The 17,892-nt window shown below is 39.3% G+C and overlaps 2 protein-coding genes across 2 annotated transcripts; one reads left to right on the top strand and one right to left on the bottom strand.

Moving 5' to 3' along the window:
• On the top strand, positions 6,163 to 8,466 carry LOC8073823 (60S ribosomal protein L10-1). Its single transcript, XM_002453539.2, has 4 exons — positions 6,163 to 6,314; positions 7,268 to 7,769; positions 7,874 to 7,955; positions 8,152 to 8,466. Exons 1-4 carry the CDS (start codon positions 6,305 to 6,307, stop codon positions 8,230 to 8,232), a joined length of 675 nt encoding a protein of 224 aa, XP_002453584.1. The 5' UTR covers positions 6,163 to 6,304; the 3' UTR covers positions 8,233 to 8,466.
• LOC8085570 (actin-related protein 2/3 complex subunit 3) lies at positions 9,417 to 12,826 on the bottom strand. The gene is made up of 4 exons (XM_002451794.2): positions 12,240 to 12,826; positions 10,643 to 10,751; positions 10,283 to 10,552; positions 9,417 to 10,078 (listed from the first exon to the last, which is right to left on the bottom strand). Exons 1-4 carry the CDS (start codon positions 12,240 to 12,242, stop codon positions 9,936 to 9,938), a joined length of 525 nt encoding a protein of 174 aa, XP_002451839.1. The 5' UTR covers positions 12,243 to 12,826; the 3' UTR covers positions 9,417 to 9,935.

Below are 17,892 nucleotides of genomic sequence, written 5' to 3'. Positions count from 1 at the left end.
TATATATATATATCATATTTCATGGTTGACCTAGTTTTAATGTATTTTGTAAGAATGAATTATAGTATATTTTTAGATCTTATAAAGTAGGATAGTTCAAATTAATTGGTTTGTTAATATCACTTGATTTATTTTTATTACTACATATAATGTCCATTGTATCATACATGTTTACTAGTAAATGTGGAATTTATAATTGTTTAAAAATTGAGTATGGATAGTAGATGGCAACCGTGACCGGGTCTTCGGTCTCTCAAGGGTTCAAAAGCGATACCGTCCGGAACTCCCTCTCATTACTTGTGGCAAGTGTGGGCAGAAGATTTTGATGGAGTACAAAGTGTCGAAAGAGGGAGTAAACAAGGGTCGTATATTCTACAAGTGTCCAGATCGTAATGTGAGTTATTTCCAGACATTTGCTTATATATGTGCATATTTTTTAAAATGATATTAATTAAACTTTTGATTTTCTCTTTTAATTTCAGTGGAACGGTACCGGCGGATGTACAGGTTGGTACTGGGGGAAGAATACATTGAACACATTAAGAAATCTTTTGCACAGGTGGTTGAGGCTGAAGGTGGTGAGGCAGTGAGCCGACGAAAGGAGTTCAATGATGTTGATCAAGCGAATGATCTATCTATTATAGTTGGGATCGGACGCGAACTAATTATGTTGCTTAAGTGCATTTTAGTTTTGTTTTTTTAATGCTAGTTGCGATTGTATTTGTTGTAGCCAAGCTTTCCTAAATTAATCAACTATGTATCTTAGACATGTTGTGCAATAAGATGAGAAACTATATGTGTGCATGGTTTTCATAATATATATGTTATATTTAATGCAGATGGTAACACGTAATTGGATGTATAATGCCGATCGGCGCTCCGAAGAGTTCATTAATGGCGTGCACTATTTCTTAAGTGTGGCCGAGTCAAATAATAGGGACGGTTTCATGTGCTGTCCATGTGCCGTGTGCAAGAATTTGACGGAATATTCTAACTCTAGAACTCTTCATTCACACTTATTAAAGTCTGGTTTCGTACCAAACTATATTTGTTGGACCAAACATGGAGAAAGCGGGATTATAATGGATGAAGGTGAAGAAGAAGAAGAAGAAGAATTGGACCAAGCCAATATTATTGCTCAGTACGGTGGCTTCAATGATGTTGCAATGGGAGGAGATAATGAAGAAGAGGTGGCGGCAGAAGATGATCGGGGCGATGATGCTTTTGGTGATGCCATCCGTGATGCACAAAGAGAATGTGAAAGTGATAAAGAGAAAGCCAAGTTCGAGCGCATGCTAGAGGACCACAGGAAATTGCTATATCCCACCGCTGAAGAGGGGCAAAAAAAGCTGGGTACCACACTAGAATTGCTGCAATAGAAGGCAAAGAATGGTACATCTGACAAGGCATTTGGGCAGTTATTGAAGATCGTAAAAATGATGCTTTCGAAAGGCAACGAATTGCCCACCACTACGTATGAAGCAAAACAGGTTGTCTGCCCTTTGGGATTAGAAACCAGAAGATACACGCATGTCCTAATGACTGCATCCTCTACCGTGGGGAGGAATACGAGAATTTGGATGCATCAAAGAAATCGGTGAAGTAGGAAAGGGGGTCCCATAACTCGGAGAAGTAGGAAAGGGGGTCCCACAACTCGGAGAAGTATCAAAACCGGTGCCCCCTTTGATTGTGCCAAATCAATACGGCTCAAATGAAGACTTGATGCCAAAGAAATCCTTAGCGTTGTCTGAGCTAGAGCGGTTTAAATATGGAAGAAATTGCCGCCATTCTTGGATGTCAAACATTTGAAAAAGCCGAGGTAGTTGATCAATGGAGGGCAAGATATGAACCGGGCAGGAGTCTATTCGACCCTAAGCGTTTACACGAGCTCGGCACACAAATGTTTGCAATAAACAAATGGTGCATTGAGGCGTCTAAAAGGGGAGAGAATTAGATTTCTGTTCGTATTAGACAACATCACTACTTCCGTGGAGATGACCTCATATACGTGCAGTTCGAAGAATTGCACCAATTATGCCACCTTGACGCTCTTGAAAAATCTCTTGTCAGCTGCTTTTGTCTGTAAGTATTTTTTTCTTTTTATTATACTTCTAACTTCTTTAATTACATGTATATAATCCTTACACACTTAGGATTTGTATGTATATATGTAGGCACCAAATGAGAGAGCTCAGAATGAGAAATGACAATAGTATTGGGTTCGTTGACTCTTATATTGTTTTCAAGGCTCCACAGGCAGTGTGGACAGCAGATCATGAGACAGAAATCTGCACCAATCTTATGAGGTTTTTTGTGAACCAAAAAGAAAAACAAAAAATATTCTTCCCCTTCAACTTCGAGTGAGTTATATAGTTATTAAGTGCATGCATATTTTATTTTACATTATAGGACTGACCCTATATATGTGTGTGTGTAAACAGCTTTCACTGGATACTCATGGTCATTGAAATTTCCAAGAACCGATTGATAATCTTTGACTCAATGAGAAAACCACAAGAAAATTATCAACAAATGGTAAACGTTATTCAAAGGTACGTAATGTCGATCTCAGCTACAAAAATATCATAATATGACTCTGTAATTATTAGTTCACGATCCACAATGGCTGTGTATAGGGTTTGGGAAAGATTCATTGACCGTGAACAATCTATGTGCATATTACGTGTGCAAATTCATGATGGCACAAGTCAATCAAACACCCACAGAGACGCTCAGAGTACGTTACATGTCTCTTTTCATTATCTCCTGAATTATATTGAATAACTTAGATAACTAATACCTTTTTTATTTATTTCAAATTAAAGACGGAATGGCTGAGGGAAAAGGTCCTACAACAAGACCGAATCAAAGCTATCCAAAAGACGATAGCAGGATTTCTCCGCGACCAAGTGATCAATCCAAACGGCGAGTTTCACTTCAACGGCAACGAAACTCTTATTCCAAACAACGATGATCATTTGTATCGTTTGTAGACATTGGGAGAAAAAACTCTATATATATATGTGTTACGAATTTTGTACATATAAAACTATATATATATAAAGCTTTTTACATATATATTTAATTTTTGATGTGGTCTATTCATTTTATTATAGGCAAAGCTTAATTATTAAGCTAAGCCTATAATTTTCATTTATATATGCTTAATATGCGTGTAATATAAATATATTATTGTATCAGCAAAACATGTATTGAAAAACCTATTATTATATATTATATATAAACAATAAACAGAACCGAAGAAGTGAACCAAAAAAAAAGAAAAAGAAACCCTTTAACGCCGGTTGGTGGGTCCTGCAACGTGGCAGCCCTGGCAGGACCCTTTAACACCGGTTGGTGTTACCAACCGGTGTTAAAGGGGGGGCTTTAGCCCCGGTTGCTAGAACCGGGACTAAAGGGTGGGCCTTTAGTCCCGGAAGGGCAGCACCGGCTCGGGAACCGGAGCAACAGGCCCTTCCCGACCGGTGCTAATGCCCGATCATGCAGCAGTGCTAAATGTACGCTCCACATGGCCTTTCAAGATCCAAAAGCCCTTCAACCTGCATGCAAAGCTATCGCTATCTCTTTTCTTAAAAGAATCAGATCCATTCTAGATTTATCAAGGGAAGATCCATAAGAATGTCCCACGACAAAGCATAGCATCAATAGGATCTTGAAAAGGACATGTCTCAGGCATGGTTCACTGGATGCATGCGCTTATGTTAATACCGGCCTCCTTTTCCAATGCAAGAAGAGATATAAGCATGTCATCTGCAATCAATTGGTAACAATGAGGGAAGAAATTCGATCTACATGAACCAAACTCAAAAGTGACAGTTAGTTAGCTTCTCGAACATGGTCCTGATTTGAGCATATTCGGAGGGATATCCAGATTTCGGCAGGAGAGCTTTGTGGTATATATAGGCCTTGGAAACATAAAACTATAAGGCAAGGAAACAGTGGAGGAAAAAGAGGATCTGAACAAGCATCAACAGCAGGCAGTTGAAGGAGGTCAAGAGAAGTAGCTCAGGGTGAGAATCACAGTGCAGCTCTCCTCTGGCATGAAGGCTGAGAGAGTCATGAGCAGTTTTCTGGCCTTTCCCTGCCAAAGGAGAGCTGCCCTGCCATTCATTAGCCCTGCAAATTAACAGCACGCACAGTTTCATGATACTGTTGATGTACTGAAGTTTTCAGTGGATCATCGTGGAGTTTACTGCGTCAAGGTATATATGTGCATGGAACTTTCGTAAAAAAAAAAGTAGTTTTTAAACATTTCTCTGTGCATCTTTCTCATTGGTGTGAAGCAAGGAATAATACTTGTTCTTATTATTTATAGTTCTTGAACGATAGCTAAGTATACCATTGCCATCTCACCAAGCAAAGCTGCTGGTGGTGGTATGAAAGTGAAACACAATTCTCATCTCATCAATGGTGCTTTCATTTTTCAATTGATTGATCATTTATATAGAGGAGTCAACACAGCTTTTGCTATGTTGTAAGCATCTTTGGAAAAAAGGAAACACAAGTCGAGCACGAGCTTGGGTGGTCAAGGCGTACCCTCAACCAACATATAGGCTCAATTCCTTGCATATCTATTATTGTATGAACCAGTTATTATTAAATGACAAGTCCATACAAATTTTTGGACTGACGGAAAGTAAGTAGATTTTTACTACCTGCAAACAGGTTGCTGACACCTCATTACTGTTTACAGAAATCAATATGATTATACTCTTGCTATAAAAGTAGGGCTACCGTTTTTTTTCCCAAAGCAAAGGATATAAAGAAGCTATTGAAAGATAGCAACATACAGATAGCGAATTTCATTCAAAAGACTATCTAAATGACAATTTAGAGAGTGAGTTAGAGATGCTTTTAGCCTGTCCAATCTTGTGTAATGCAGTACTCCTCCGTCCCACAAAAAAACGCAATTCTAGTAATGAATCTGGACATACAGTGTCCAGATTCATTGCTAGAATTGCGTTTTTTTGTGGGACGGAGGGAGTAAGTAATTTGCACATGTTTGGTTGCTTGCATAGGCTCTTATGCAAATATGCATAGTGCTGAATGCAGGCTCAATTTTGCATTATCTGGTGCCCTAGATTTGGTCATATTAGACAATACAAGTTTGCACAAGCCGACGAGGACATAGAAATGAAATATTCTCATCTCCATATCTCTGTTAGAAACACGAGACCTCAATTATGGAGGTGACTACACATGGCATGGTTAGCACATATATTGATCTAGCTCTCTTGCCTACTCCCTCATTTCTATGCCAATCTTTGCCACCGAGAGCAAGGTATACATGCTAGAGATGAACAGTATAAAAAAAGTGTTGTTAAGACATGGCCAACTTTTTTTTTAAAAAAATAAATGGATAAAAAGCTTACCATGAGACCTGGGGAATGGAATGTTGGCCTCCATCTTAGAGATGAAAATGGACTAAACATACTGAAAACCACCTTAACCGTCATGGGAAACGAGAACGAGACTTGATTGTCAGAAAGGGGAATGAAAGTAGGACAGCGAAAATATGGAAAGAAACAAATACTGATGGCAACCGAAAACTTAAACTAAGAGATCACGACAGAGCTTATAGAGCTTAATGTGTGGTATTTGACATGTTTGGTTCTTGTTGAAGTGCCTCACTTGATGCCCCTCGGAAGGGCTTTCTGAATTCTTGAACTAGTATTTGTCGTATAAAAATCTAATGCTCCAAGGTTGCTACAATAGTAACTATTAAAGCTTATCCTGTATTTAGACTTGTTTGATACACATGGCTAGTTACTTGTTCGAGCTAAAAATTAATTCAACTATAATTATTTATCTAATTGGCTAACAATTATCTGAAAAATTTACAAATAAATTAGCTCACCTATCAGTTCTTCTGTTTTGATGTACTAGAGCCAGTTTTAACTAATGTTAGGTAAAAATTAGCCCTCATAAAAAAACATACGGAAAACACATCATTCCGCTTCCTATCCCGCATTTCCCCGCAAAATACGAAAATAGATTTTTTTTTAGACTAAATACGAAAATAGATGGGATACGTTTCACCATTATTCGGGTTCACATGGGCCTTGGTTTTTTTTTTGAGAATCACATGGGCCTTGGATGGCCTAGCCCACAATACACGATTGAGGACCCAAGCCCAAGCTCACACCACACAGAAGCGCACGCCACTCGTCTCACCGGCCACCGCATATATAATCCAGGCCCTCCAAAGTCCAAACCCTAGTGTCTACCGGGTTCTTCCCTGCCGCCGCCGCGTTCTCCACGTCGACTCGCCTCCGCCGTCGCCATGGGGAGGAGTAAGATCGACGCCTAGCCTCCTCTTCCGCCCAAAGTCCCTCTCTCTACGTTGCTGGGATCCCTGTGGTGTTCGTTAGATGCCGTTGCCCGTAGGTTATGCGAGTATTATGAGCTACGAGAAATCTGCACATGATTTTGTGGCTGTTAGATCCAATAGTACTGGGCCATCCAGACACTTACGTGGTTTGTCTTGGTGATGATTTTTCGGAATTCTGTTTTTCCCAGTTGTAGTTAGCCAGTTTGGTGCAGAATGAGATTAATGGCGTCGTGATTCGGCGGAGCATATAGAGTTAATTCTGGTTTAAAATTTTGTTTCTAGCAAGCATGGCCTGTTTGTCGATACTAGGATCACTGATTCGTAACTACGTCTTGTTTCATCAAACATAGAATTCTTGATCTCTGATTCTCTGATCAGTTTCCATTATTTCTTAGTGGATAGCTTTGTCATTACAACCAGAATACTCGCCTTTCTGTGGACATCTAACAAGGATTAGAACCTGTTTAATACTATTACTCTATTCTGTTAAGAGTGCCGACAATGTTATTGATATCTTATTGGCATTCATTTTGTGTGATGTACGAGTTCTGTTTACAGTGAATTGTTGTATACTGTGATAATCTTGTATGAATTATGGACTGATTTTATTTCTTTCTAAACCTGAGCAATGATGTCACTTGATTGAGTATCTATGTTTTATGATCCACAGGATTTCTTGGTAGAATAGCAATGACTATGCGGTGTTTGCACTGAGTCATTGATTTATTTTTTTAAGCTTGAAGTTCTGGTTCTGATTTGTTTTATATTACACCTATGTAATGAAGTAATGGTGTAGAGGTTCATGTTGCTGTGGGTGCTTTATTTTCCTTCTCTGCATTTGTATTTCTAATGATATGGTATGCTTCCATATCATTTTCTGCACATTGGTTGTAACTAGGTCCTTGCTTATTCCAGGACCAGCAAGATGCTACCGCCAGATCAAGAACAAGCCATACCCGAAGTCAAGGTACTGCCGTGGTGTCCCTGACCCCAAGATCAGGATCTATGATGTTGGGATGAAGAAGAAGGGAGTGGATGAGTTCCCCTTCTGCGTCCACCTGGTGAGTTGGGAGAAGGAGAATGTTTCCAGTGAGGCTCTTGAGGCTGCCCGCATTGCTTGCAACAAGTACATGACCAAGAGTGCCGGGAAGGATGCCTTCCACCTGAGGGTGAGGGTCCACCCATTCCATGTCCTTCGTATCAACAAGATGCTTTCATGTGCTGGGGCTGATCGGCTCCAGACTGGAATGAGGGGTGCTTTTGGCAAGCCCCAGGGTACCTGCGCTCGTGTGGACATTGGTCAGGTCCTCCTTTCTGTGCGCTGCAAGGAAAGCAATGCTAATCATGCTGAAGAAGCCCTCCGCCGTGCCAAATTCAAGTTCCCTGGCCGCCAAAAGATCATCCGCAGCAGGAAGTGGTATGTGGGAATGAAGATCCTTTGCTGTTGAACCCAGTGTCATGTCACGGCATTGATGAAAGGCTTGGATTTGACTTGTTTGGTGCATTGTCTTTTTTTTTCAGGGGTTTTACCAAGTTCACCCGTGCTGAGTATCTGAAGTACAAGAGCGAGGGTAGGATTGCACCTGATGGTGTCAATGCTAAGGTAAAAATGTTGTTTCAGTTATTTATTTATTTGTGTTGCTGTTTAATATCATATGCTTCACATGAAGAACTCATCTTGAATAATGGTTTCTGTTCTGATTCAATTCGAATGTACAGAATATTACCTTTTGCTTTATGGGCTTTTCTATAAGTGGCCAATCTATTTAATACTGGTTCATCTTTTGGCCTTTGTGCAGCTGCTCGGTGTTCATGGTCCCCTCTCTAAGCGTGCCCCGGGGAAGGCATTCCTTGCAGAGAACATTCAAGCGTCTGCGTAGACTTATCCTTCTGCCAATTGGAACTCCAGATATTCAGGATATTCTGCTTAGTCTAATTTTCTATGCTAGAACTTTGTTAATGGCTATTGCTTGCAGCATGATCTACTTGTGTAGCCCAGTTTCATATGGTGGTTAAATATTCATAATAGATTGTTTGAACCCTTACTATGTAATCCTTGTTAACAAGTCTACATCCTGCTCATTTGAGTGGATATGGTTGGTTCTGTCAAGTTATTTTCTTGCTGCTTTGCCCATTTGATGGGGACGAGTAGAGAAATACTCATTTCTGAAAGGACGAATGTTGGCATGGTTTCCTAGCTGTGGAGTCTCATGTCACTCGTCTCTGAACGTGCGTGCTGCAGTGTACAGAGCAGTGCTCAAATCACTTTGAGCTTACACTGCAGAAGGCCCTGGAGCCTTAGGAAACCTTAAATCAGGTGATTTGAGGGCTTTGCATCTATTCTAGCAGCAGGTCTCAAATTCGTTGCAGTAGACGCGTGCTGCGGGGAGGAGGGAGGGTTGCTGTGGAAGGTGTTCCGTGGAGGAAGGGCATCAGTGGAATAGAGCTGCCGAGGAGGGTGGGCGGTGGCTGTGGTGCCGCGGGAGGTAACCGCGTTGGCGAATGTGGAGGGAGGGCATCGGGGAAGGGAGCCGCCGAGGAAAGCGGTGGTGAAGCGGGAGTAACCGCTAGGGGAGCTGTGCTGGGGATCCTAGTAGGCTTTGTACTTATCAGCTGTATTTGTCAGCTATTCAACAGTGTTTTTCTTTCAGAATAAATCAGCCAGCAGTACTTTCTACCTTGGCTTATTAGCCAAACGAACAAGTCTGTGGACAAGTTCCGAATTCTTTCAAAAACTATTCATGACAAACAAGCTCTTCTTCTGTTTCTTTTCCAGAAATATCCCTACCTTCTCTTTCCATTATATTCTCTCCGTCCACAAAACTGCATGTCTTGTTTTCTAAGTCATTTTTTTAATTTAACCAAATATATAAAAAAATATACTAATATTTACCATATGTAATATGTATTATTAGATTGAGCATAAAATATACTTATTTACATAAATATTGATATTGTTTGATATATATTTCTAATACTTAGAAAGAAAGATGTGCATTTATTTGCAAGCGGAGGGAGTAATCAAATAAACCGCCAGTAAGCTTAAAGTATTGGCATATGAAGGTGCATCTCATTTTCTCACTTGCTGACATCTGCAGCATACAAACCTACACCGAAACATCGGTTTCCCATACTATGAATAATCATCCAGTTCCCCCACCCTCTTATTTACATTGTAGACCAATTTGTAAACTTTACGAGACAGGGAAATTACCATGGACAATTAACAATTACAAGTTTACAACATATATGCCACATTTGCAGCATGTACAATACTAAGAACATATGTACTGTCTCGTCTTAGACACATCATTGGAGAACATACCTAGTATCAGGTTTCGTTTCTCCGATAAAACAAGGGGTGGAAATTAAATAGCAAGACAACATCGCAATTACTGTTCCCACAGTTACCCATCGCAAAGTTGGGGACGAATAGTGTAACTTATGGCATTTATCGATCCTCTCATCAAAATCTTTGGCCTGCCACTCTAAGATGTAGGATAACTATCTTTTTTGTGTGGATACTTCACATGATCATAAGAGAAAAAAACAGTTTAAACCTGTTGGTACAAAAAGCCCAAGTCTAAAGGATGACAATGTTCATGAACTTCCTCTTAGCAAAAGCCAACCACCATTTGTTTGGAAAGCCATTAGCTCTGTATGCACAGTTGAGCAATCTTCCACTTGTTTCCTCCCTTATCTGCTTCAAATAATTCCTCAACAATTCTGCATTCAGACACAGAAATGCAGTCAATTTATCATTAGAATCCATGGGTACACGAATGTTTTACTGACTTAATTAGTCTAAATTATCACAACACACATAATCATGTGAAAATAATAATGAGTAGCATATTACTTTTATCCATAGAAAAGACTAGTCTTGAAAAAAGAAGATACGTGCATACAATTGTAGACGAAACTGTATACCTGCTTCCTCCTGGGACTGGGGAAGAGTGAAAAGTCCAGGGAAAGGAAACCCTGGTTCCCCAGGTACAGGAACTTTCTCCAATCCCAGATTAATGATTGCCTTAGTCCCAACAGCTAGTGTCCGGCAACCTTCTAGTCTTTTTAAGGCAATATTGATATAAGACGTCAAATAGATCAATAACTTGTCTGCTGAGCTTTTGACATGGAAATTTTTGAAGAAAACATTGGCCCGAAAGAAAGTTATGGCTTCATCAACAATGTCCGCTTTATCTGTATAACATGAACATAAAAAAAGAAAATGGTCTTATAGTAGTGAAAGTAGTAGTACATCATCAAATGAATTCGGTGTAGCCATGGTACCAGGGTCAGAGGCTGGTGCTGGGCCCTTGATATGAGTTTTCAGTGGAAGCAAAGGACAGCTGCAAGCTTTTTTGATCCCATCATCATCAACAAAACTAGAGTGATAAACCTGGCCATCCAATTCATGCATTTATTATTAGTGTTTCTTAAAACCACACTGCACTTAGATATCATCAATTAATCAGAACCAAAATGTAACTATTATAACCAATATGGAAAAATCAAAAGAAAAGACCCATCTAAAGTAAATAACCCACGAAAAGGTTTCATTAACGGTTTAACTCCAAATGAAGTAGTATAATTCCACAACATTTATTTTCTGACTTTTCTTCTGTTCTACTACCTCAACTGCTGTAAGAAGAGTTCACCATACAATAACAAGACAGCAATCTGGAAATTTGGTTAGTCTTGTAGAGCATCATAAATTTCTTTGTTTGTTCCCATTTTATTGGTGTCGATTTCTTCTTTAATCACAGTTTTGCACTCTTGCAGAATATTATGTGCACACAATTCATCTGGTTTTATTTTGAAGATGAAGCAGCTAATATAAGTACTGTACTCCTCCATCCCAAATTATAAGTCGTTTTGGCTTTTCTAGTTACATACTACATAGCTTTTATCATGCACCTAGGTATACACTATGTAAATAGTAAAAACTATGTATCTAGAAAAGCGAAAACGACCTTTAATTTGGAACGGAGGTAATACCTTGTGAGCTAAAAACTGAATATAGAAGACCCATGTCATTAGTTTCAATCCAGGCATCAAAACAAGTTGTCAGATTATAACTTTCGGATATGTAGCAACACATTGATGAATTAATCAGACAACACTGTTTCTCTTGTAAGACAGTACCACAAATATCTCACATAATTCTGCATTGTAATTGACAACACTTAGTGAAGTACTCGATTCTCTATAACTAACTATAATAAAATAGTCTCACACTCTAGTTGTCAGATTATAACTTTCGGATATGTAGCAACACATTGATGAATTAATCAGACAACACTGTTTCTCTTGTAAGACAGTACCACAAATATCTCACATAATTCTGCATTGTAATTGACAACACTTAGTGAAGTACTCGATTCTCTATAACTAACTATAATAAAATAGTCTCACACTCTAGTTTACAAAATGTCTCGAACATGCCCTTGATCCCATTTGATTCTGCAACAAATGCTGGTAATGTGCTACTAAATAGGCCTGTGCACCTGTAGGAGTAGGATATCTACACCTTATGACAGGCTTCCCTAAGTTCTAGCATTCAGCATTCTGAGAACTTCTAATTATCTGTTTCACAATAAGCATATTTAAAATGGCTAATCATCGAGTCTTGATCATGAATACAACTTTGCCACAGGTACATGCAAGATTGATTATTGATCCAATTGGAAATGGAATATACACCATGACACAATATTTCAGACAGCCAGACACATTACAATATCAAGACTATCCAGATGCTGACAGGCACAGGTGAACAGAGTAATCTAATAACACCATCCATCCACACAAAGAAGGTACACAATATCCAGATCCTATACGAGTAAAATGTAATTCTGGGAAGTCAAGGGGGTAAAGAGATGGGTACCATCTTGCGTCTCCAAATCAGGAGAAGCTAGCGCAGACGAGTCAAGGTCGCGGCGGCGGCGAAGCACAACCCTGGTCGTGGCCGGAGAGGAGAGCAGGAGGGAATCTGGGGGAGGCCGGGACCGGGAGAAGATGATTTAGGGAAGGAGGAACGGAGATCGTGTTTCGCCCCTGACGGATCGAAGCTGCTCAATCCGCAGTTCGTCCCGTCGCCCACGGTTTTCGCCGCGGTCTTCCGGAGGCCGGAGCCGCCGCCTTGTCCCAACTCCCACCCGTCCGCACGGGTTGACGACACCTCCTCTCGGATCCGGGCGCTCAGCTCCGGGAGGCGGCAATAGCCCAAGCTGAGCGCGTGGAATGGGTGCGATTGAGGCAGGGGAGATGAGAGGGGTGGCGGTATTGGTGGCCGGCTGCCGCTGGGCGAGAGCCGAGAGACGACAGAGGCGCAGGCGGCGGCGGCGGCGTCGGTCGGCAAGGAGAACGAGCGCGAGAGGGGCAGAGAGACAGAGATAAAAGACGACAGCTATTTTTCTCGAACGTTGTTGCATGGTACGATACGAGTGAATTTGCCACGACAATGAGTTGTTCTATTTTTACTCAAATGTTAATATTTTTTACCATCTATTTAAATATTTAGTTTCACAACATGCAAACTATATTATTATTATTGTTGTTGTTGCAGAAACATTTCTCACTACAAAGCTAAAAGCATAAATCTTGTGTTATGAATCTATATATTTTTTTTAAAATTAACGGTTAAAAATATGAATATTTGATTTAGGACGACAAAATAGATATGTAAAAAAAACCAAAGAAGTAACCTACGCTCTATTAGGTCTTGTTCGTTTCATCCCAAACTAAGGGATTGTGATTGTTAGGAGTTAGAATGAAACAAACTTGTGTACTAGAGACAACTTCTTATCTCTACTCTCCATCCTTCATCACACTTAAAAAGAGGAATATTATACACCATTCAAGTGTTGCAACACTCGATTCCACCCCACCAGCGCGCCCTTGCTTGCACTGACAAAGAAGATAACAACGACGGCTAGGGTTCGGTGGCGGTGGCTAGGATTCAACGCCCTCTCTCTAGCTCTCCCTCTCTACAGGTTTAGAAGGGCTCGGAGGAGGTAGGCTAGCTAAGCGATGGGGATGGAGACAAGGGGATGACGGTGATTAAGGTTCTACCAAAGTAGAAGGCAGTCGGGCTAGGTCGGGGCGGGGGCACCTATGGCTATGGCAGCGGTGGGAGGGGAGGGAAAGGAGGAGGTCGCCGCATGCGGTGGGCGGAGGGCAGCAACAACGCGTCAAGTTTCATGGAAAGACAAAGTTAGGTTTTGGTGAGAGCCGTAAACCGTTAGACGAGGAGATCAATGGTCCAAAAATCAAGTGTTTTGGCCCTCTAAACGTGCTAGCTAGATGGCCTCCTTAAAAAAACATAACACAGATCTATATATCTAGCTAGCATGCATGTGTGAGCGTAACACTGTTGATAAGCACCGTACGTAGGTTTTTAAATATATGTTGACACCGTGACTTTTGTCATAAGATATTTGTCTTTCTTTATATCGTGCAAATAGATAGATTACAAAGCACCTTTTTATAATAATTTTTTACTTAACTAAATAATTGAATAAACATTGTTGGTCAAAGTTTAAATTAAATGTCATGGTATTTACTAGACGCTTAACTCCACACAGCCAAATTAAGTAAGTGCATATTTAAAATTATAGGGGATACATCTCACCAAGAGTCTCAACATCAGAGTGGATTTGGATCTCTAGACACTGATGCATCCATGTCAACTTCAAAAGGTGAAGTGCAGCCAATGGACATGTTAGGTGCCTAATATTCCACCATCGGTTTGGGTGGATCCTACTCCATCGAATTGGTCCGTTTATTTATCATAACCGGCCTCCAGCCATCGGGAAAGACTGGTAGGACTTTAGTTACTTTGAGTATAATATCACCATCCATAGTATCTTTATATATCTTCATTCTAGAACTAAAATTTTCACACATCAATAGCCGATTTCTTTATTAACACGCTAACATCGAGTCACAAATTAATTCACACGTCAGTAAGTCCTCACATGCCCTTCTCTCTCTAGCCTGAACAATCAAGGATCCTTTCAAAAGAATTTTGTCCCAAAACCTTGGTTCCATCTAAACCTAGTTCTAGTCCGATCCATCACTAATTAACCACGTTCTGCTTCAAGCAACATTTACACATGAATACCCAACACTACCACAAAACTGAATACCCTTGAGGGTCAAAAACCCTCAAGGAAACCCCTAAAACCGCCAAGGAAATCAATATTGGCGGCTAGCACTCAAGAAATGGCTGCCAAGGGTAGAGAGACAAGGAAATACTATTTTCTTGAGTGCCGGCTGCCACAAATCAATTCCTTGAGGGTTAAACCGTCAAGAAAATAAATCAGTGGTCAGATTTTTAATATCGTCAAGAAAATCTAATGACACCCAAGGATATAGGTTTCCTTGAGTGCCAATGACACTCAAGAAAATATAAAAACACCCAAGGATAAATGTTTTCTTGAGTGCCGATGACCCTCAAGGATATGCATGAAACAAAAGAGAAACAATCCCATATTTGTTGTAGCTGAGAATCGAACTCATGACCTGATGTTGTATGTGAAACTAACTTACCACTACACCACGAAGTCTTTTGTGACTAAATGAATGTTTCTTTCTTTTTGTTTTCACTTTAGTGGATCTTGTAATGAATATTTGAGAACCTAAATGATTTCAAATGAAAAAAGTTTAAATTATAAAGTTTTATATCTCATCGAGTACTATAACTTTGGTTTAGGTTGTATCTCTATCTGAGGTCATTTGAAAGATTCAAAAAATTTAAAGTTTAAAGTTCTAATAATTTAAAACATATTTTATGGACCTCAAATAATTTCAAATGAAAATTTCATCAACTAAGAAGTTGTATATCTCTTTGGGCTCTATAACTTTGATATAAACTTTGCCTCCATACGATATTATGTTACATTTTAGCTTTAAAATAAGCAAGCATCTCAAGCTAAGTGCTAGTATATGCATTCTCTAATGCATAACAACACAAAATTATAACTTTTATTGGATTAATTTACTAACAAAAATTATATATCATTTTCCAAACATGTCAATGGAGCGTTTATGTCTATAAAATGCAATGTCTAACTAACAAGAATGCAATGAGTTCACTATATCGGTGGTTAAGAGAAATATGACTATAAACTGTTTTTTTCCTTGGCAGCTACAATAATTTACTTGAGGGTTTACACCCAAAGAAACTAGAACTTCCTTGGCGGTTTCTAGTTACACCCAAGGAAATGTGAATTACCTTTGGTGGTTTATAATAACACTCAAGGAAACATAGAATTACCTTGGCGGTTTCAACTAGCACTCAAGGAAATATAGATTTAACTTGGCAGTTTGGTTCAGCACTCAAGAATATGCATTTTCTTGAGGGTTTTATACAACCCTCAAGGTAATTGTATATCCTTGGGGGTTTAATTTCGCCCCTCAAGGAAATTGCTAGCCCTCAAAGATACTCAGTTTTCTGGTAGTGCAAGTAGTCAAGTACGAGCAAAAGTTGATGACTTGACAGCATCAATGAATGCAACACATCACTTCCATGAGTGCATTGTAAATTGTATCAATGTCAAAGCCAGCACATTTCCAACACTTGCACATGAACAAATGCAATTATAATTTGCAGCTCCAGTTTCATTAAAAAACCAATTTTTTTTATCACACGAAGTGATATTACAAGAAGTTAATACAAAGTAATAACAAATAATACAAATTTTTCATAAATGCTTATATACAGCGTGGTAGTAAGGAGGTGTCACATGAGGCTTGCTGACTTGCTGTCACATGTTCATCGAGAATACACACGTGTGTACTTTGTGCTAAAATGTGTGACCATGCAATTAGCCACGTACTTATCATAAGGTGGATCATCTCAAGAAATTGATTTTCAAGGGTATTGGTACACCCACCCGTATAAATACATGATTTTTTAATAATGAAAAGAGTTTTGGCTTCATACTTCTTTAGAGAAGAACCATCAGACCAAGCGTCTTATAAAACTCATACACCTCAAAGTTTAACTTAATACAAGCACGTACACACACCACTAAAGTCCAATATGAAAAGTAAACGACTAGCCATTATTAGCTACAACGACGAAGAAGCTGCTTGATCCTGACTCCAGGGTTTTGCGTGCCTTTAAGATGCACCCTTTATTGTCATCCGAGCTCTGCAATTGAGCCCGACCTGAGCCACTGCGTCTCTCCGAAGAGTACCCATAGAAGACTTTGTGGAGCATTTATCAAGCACCAAGTCATTTCTTATGAGCCAGATTGCCCAACACATAGCTACAACTTCTTCAATAACAATTGATTATGCTTAGTACCACCTAGCTAGTTTTGATCAATTGTTAAAAAAGTGGAGTGAATGTCTTGGTGGGTTATTTCCAAAAATACACCAAAGAAATCAAGCGTAAAGACACTAAAAAACAAATATCGAATTGTTTTAGATTTACTACAAATGCAACATTTCATACTATCATTCCAGTTTCTCTTGGCAAGGTTATCTTTCTTAGAGGTACTTTCATACGCCAACTAAATCTCCTGAGTAACTATTAAACTATTGTTGAGTAGATAACTATACATAGATTTTACAGTGCCATTTCTATTGAGCAACCAAATCGTTATCCTCATTTAAATTAATATGAGGCACTCTTGTACTAAACTGTGACATTCCAATAGCTTGTTCTCAACTAATGCTAGTCTAAAAGACACGCTGAGTTCTATGCATGTGCACCATTGCGTGTAGGTGCGGTTGCGAAAACCGTCTCTACAAATTAATTTGGACCAGAAGTGCACAGGCATGTATTTTTTCTTTTAAGTATTAAAAAAATCATATATATATATATATATATATATATATATATATATATGATAATGTTTTTTGGATAAAAAAGGTCAGAATCAGATCAAGGCATCCAGAACACGTGCTATCGCATGAGTACATGGACGACTTAAGAGCATCTAATGCCTTGTGATCATAGTGTAGTGCTGCAACCAGTGTAGTGCTGCAACCATTCGTGGCATCCAATGTCATAATAAATAAACTCATAAGCCCTTTTGTATCTTCTATTATAATGGTTGTGTGTCGTGCGTGCAAGCCGTGGTAACTTGCATCGCCATCATATCATTGCATGGCATGCCAACGTCTACAGATGTGATCTTCACAGCGATGCGTCACATGACCTGAATTGAAGAAAGTTCCATAGATTGGACTAGCTAGCTGGTCACTCATAAACAATAGTTACTATATATGACTGAAAGATAGGAGAACAAATTAAAGGCATCTGACCAGCACTAAAATATTTACTCCTACTATAGTAATTAAATTAATATAAGCATATGCGTGTAGAGTCGTAGAGATGACCCAAGGAAACCTAATCATGTAGTCATGCGTGCCACATCACATCTCACCATGCAGTACGGATTTAGCAATTGAAATCCACAAGACCGGAAGAAAAAAAAAACAATATTATCAATATATATGAACCATTTAACCCCCACGATTTTTTTGAAGTTTAGGCCTTGTTTAGTTCCTAAAAAAATTTTATA

Source organism: Sorghum bicolor, chromosome 4 (genome assembly GCF_000003195.3).
Source record: "Sorghum bicolor cultivar BTx623 chromosome 4, Sorghum_bicolor_NCBIv3, whole genome shotgun sequence".
In the NCBI taxonomy this organism is placed as follows: domain Eukaryota; kingdom Viridiplantae; phylum Streptophyta; class Magnoliopsida; order Poales; family Poaceae; genus Sorghum; species Sorghum bicolor.
The sequence above is the reverse complement of the archived record's forward strand: the minus strand, read 5'-3'. Positions and strand labels throughout refer to the sequence as shown.

What these genes read in the sequence shown, in the direction of transcription:
- LOC8073823 (XM_002453539.2), top strand. An exon ending in ATCATCCGCAGCAGGAAGTG is followed by an intron (nt 7,770 to 7,873) that starts GTATGTGGGAAT and finishes TTTTTTTTTCAG; the next exon opens with GGGTTTTACCAAGTTCACCC. An exon ending in CTGATGGTGTCAATGCTAAG is followed by an intron (nt 7,956 to 8,151) that starts GTAAAAATGTTG and finishes GCCTTTGTGCAG; the next exon opens with CTGCTCGGTGTTCATGGTCC.
- LOC8085570 (XM_002451794.2), bottom strand. An exon ending in AGCACCAGCCTCTGACCCTG is followed by an intron (nt 10,553 to 10,642) that starts GTACCATGGCTA and finishes CATGTTATACAG; the next exon opens with ATAAAGCGGACATTGTTGAT. An exon ending in CCAGTCCCAGGAGGAAGCAG is followed by an intron (nt 10,079 to 10,282) that starts GTATACAGTTTC and finishes GTCTGAATGCAG; the next exon opens with AATTGTTGAGGAATTATTTG.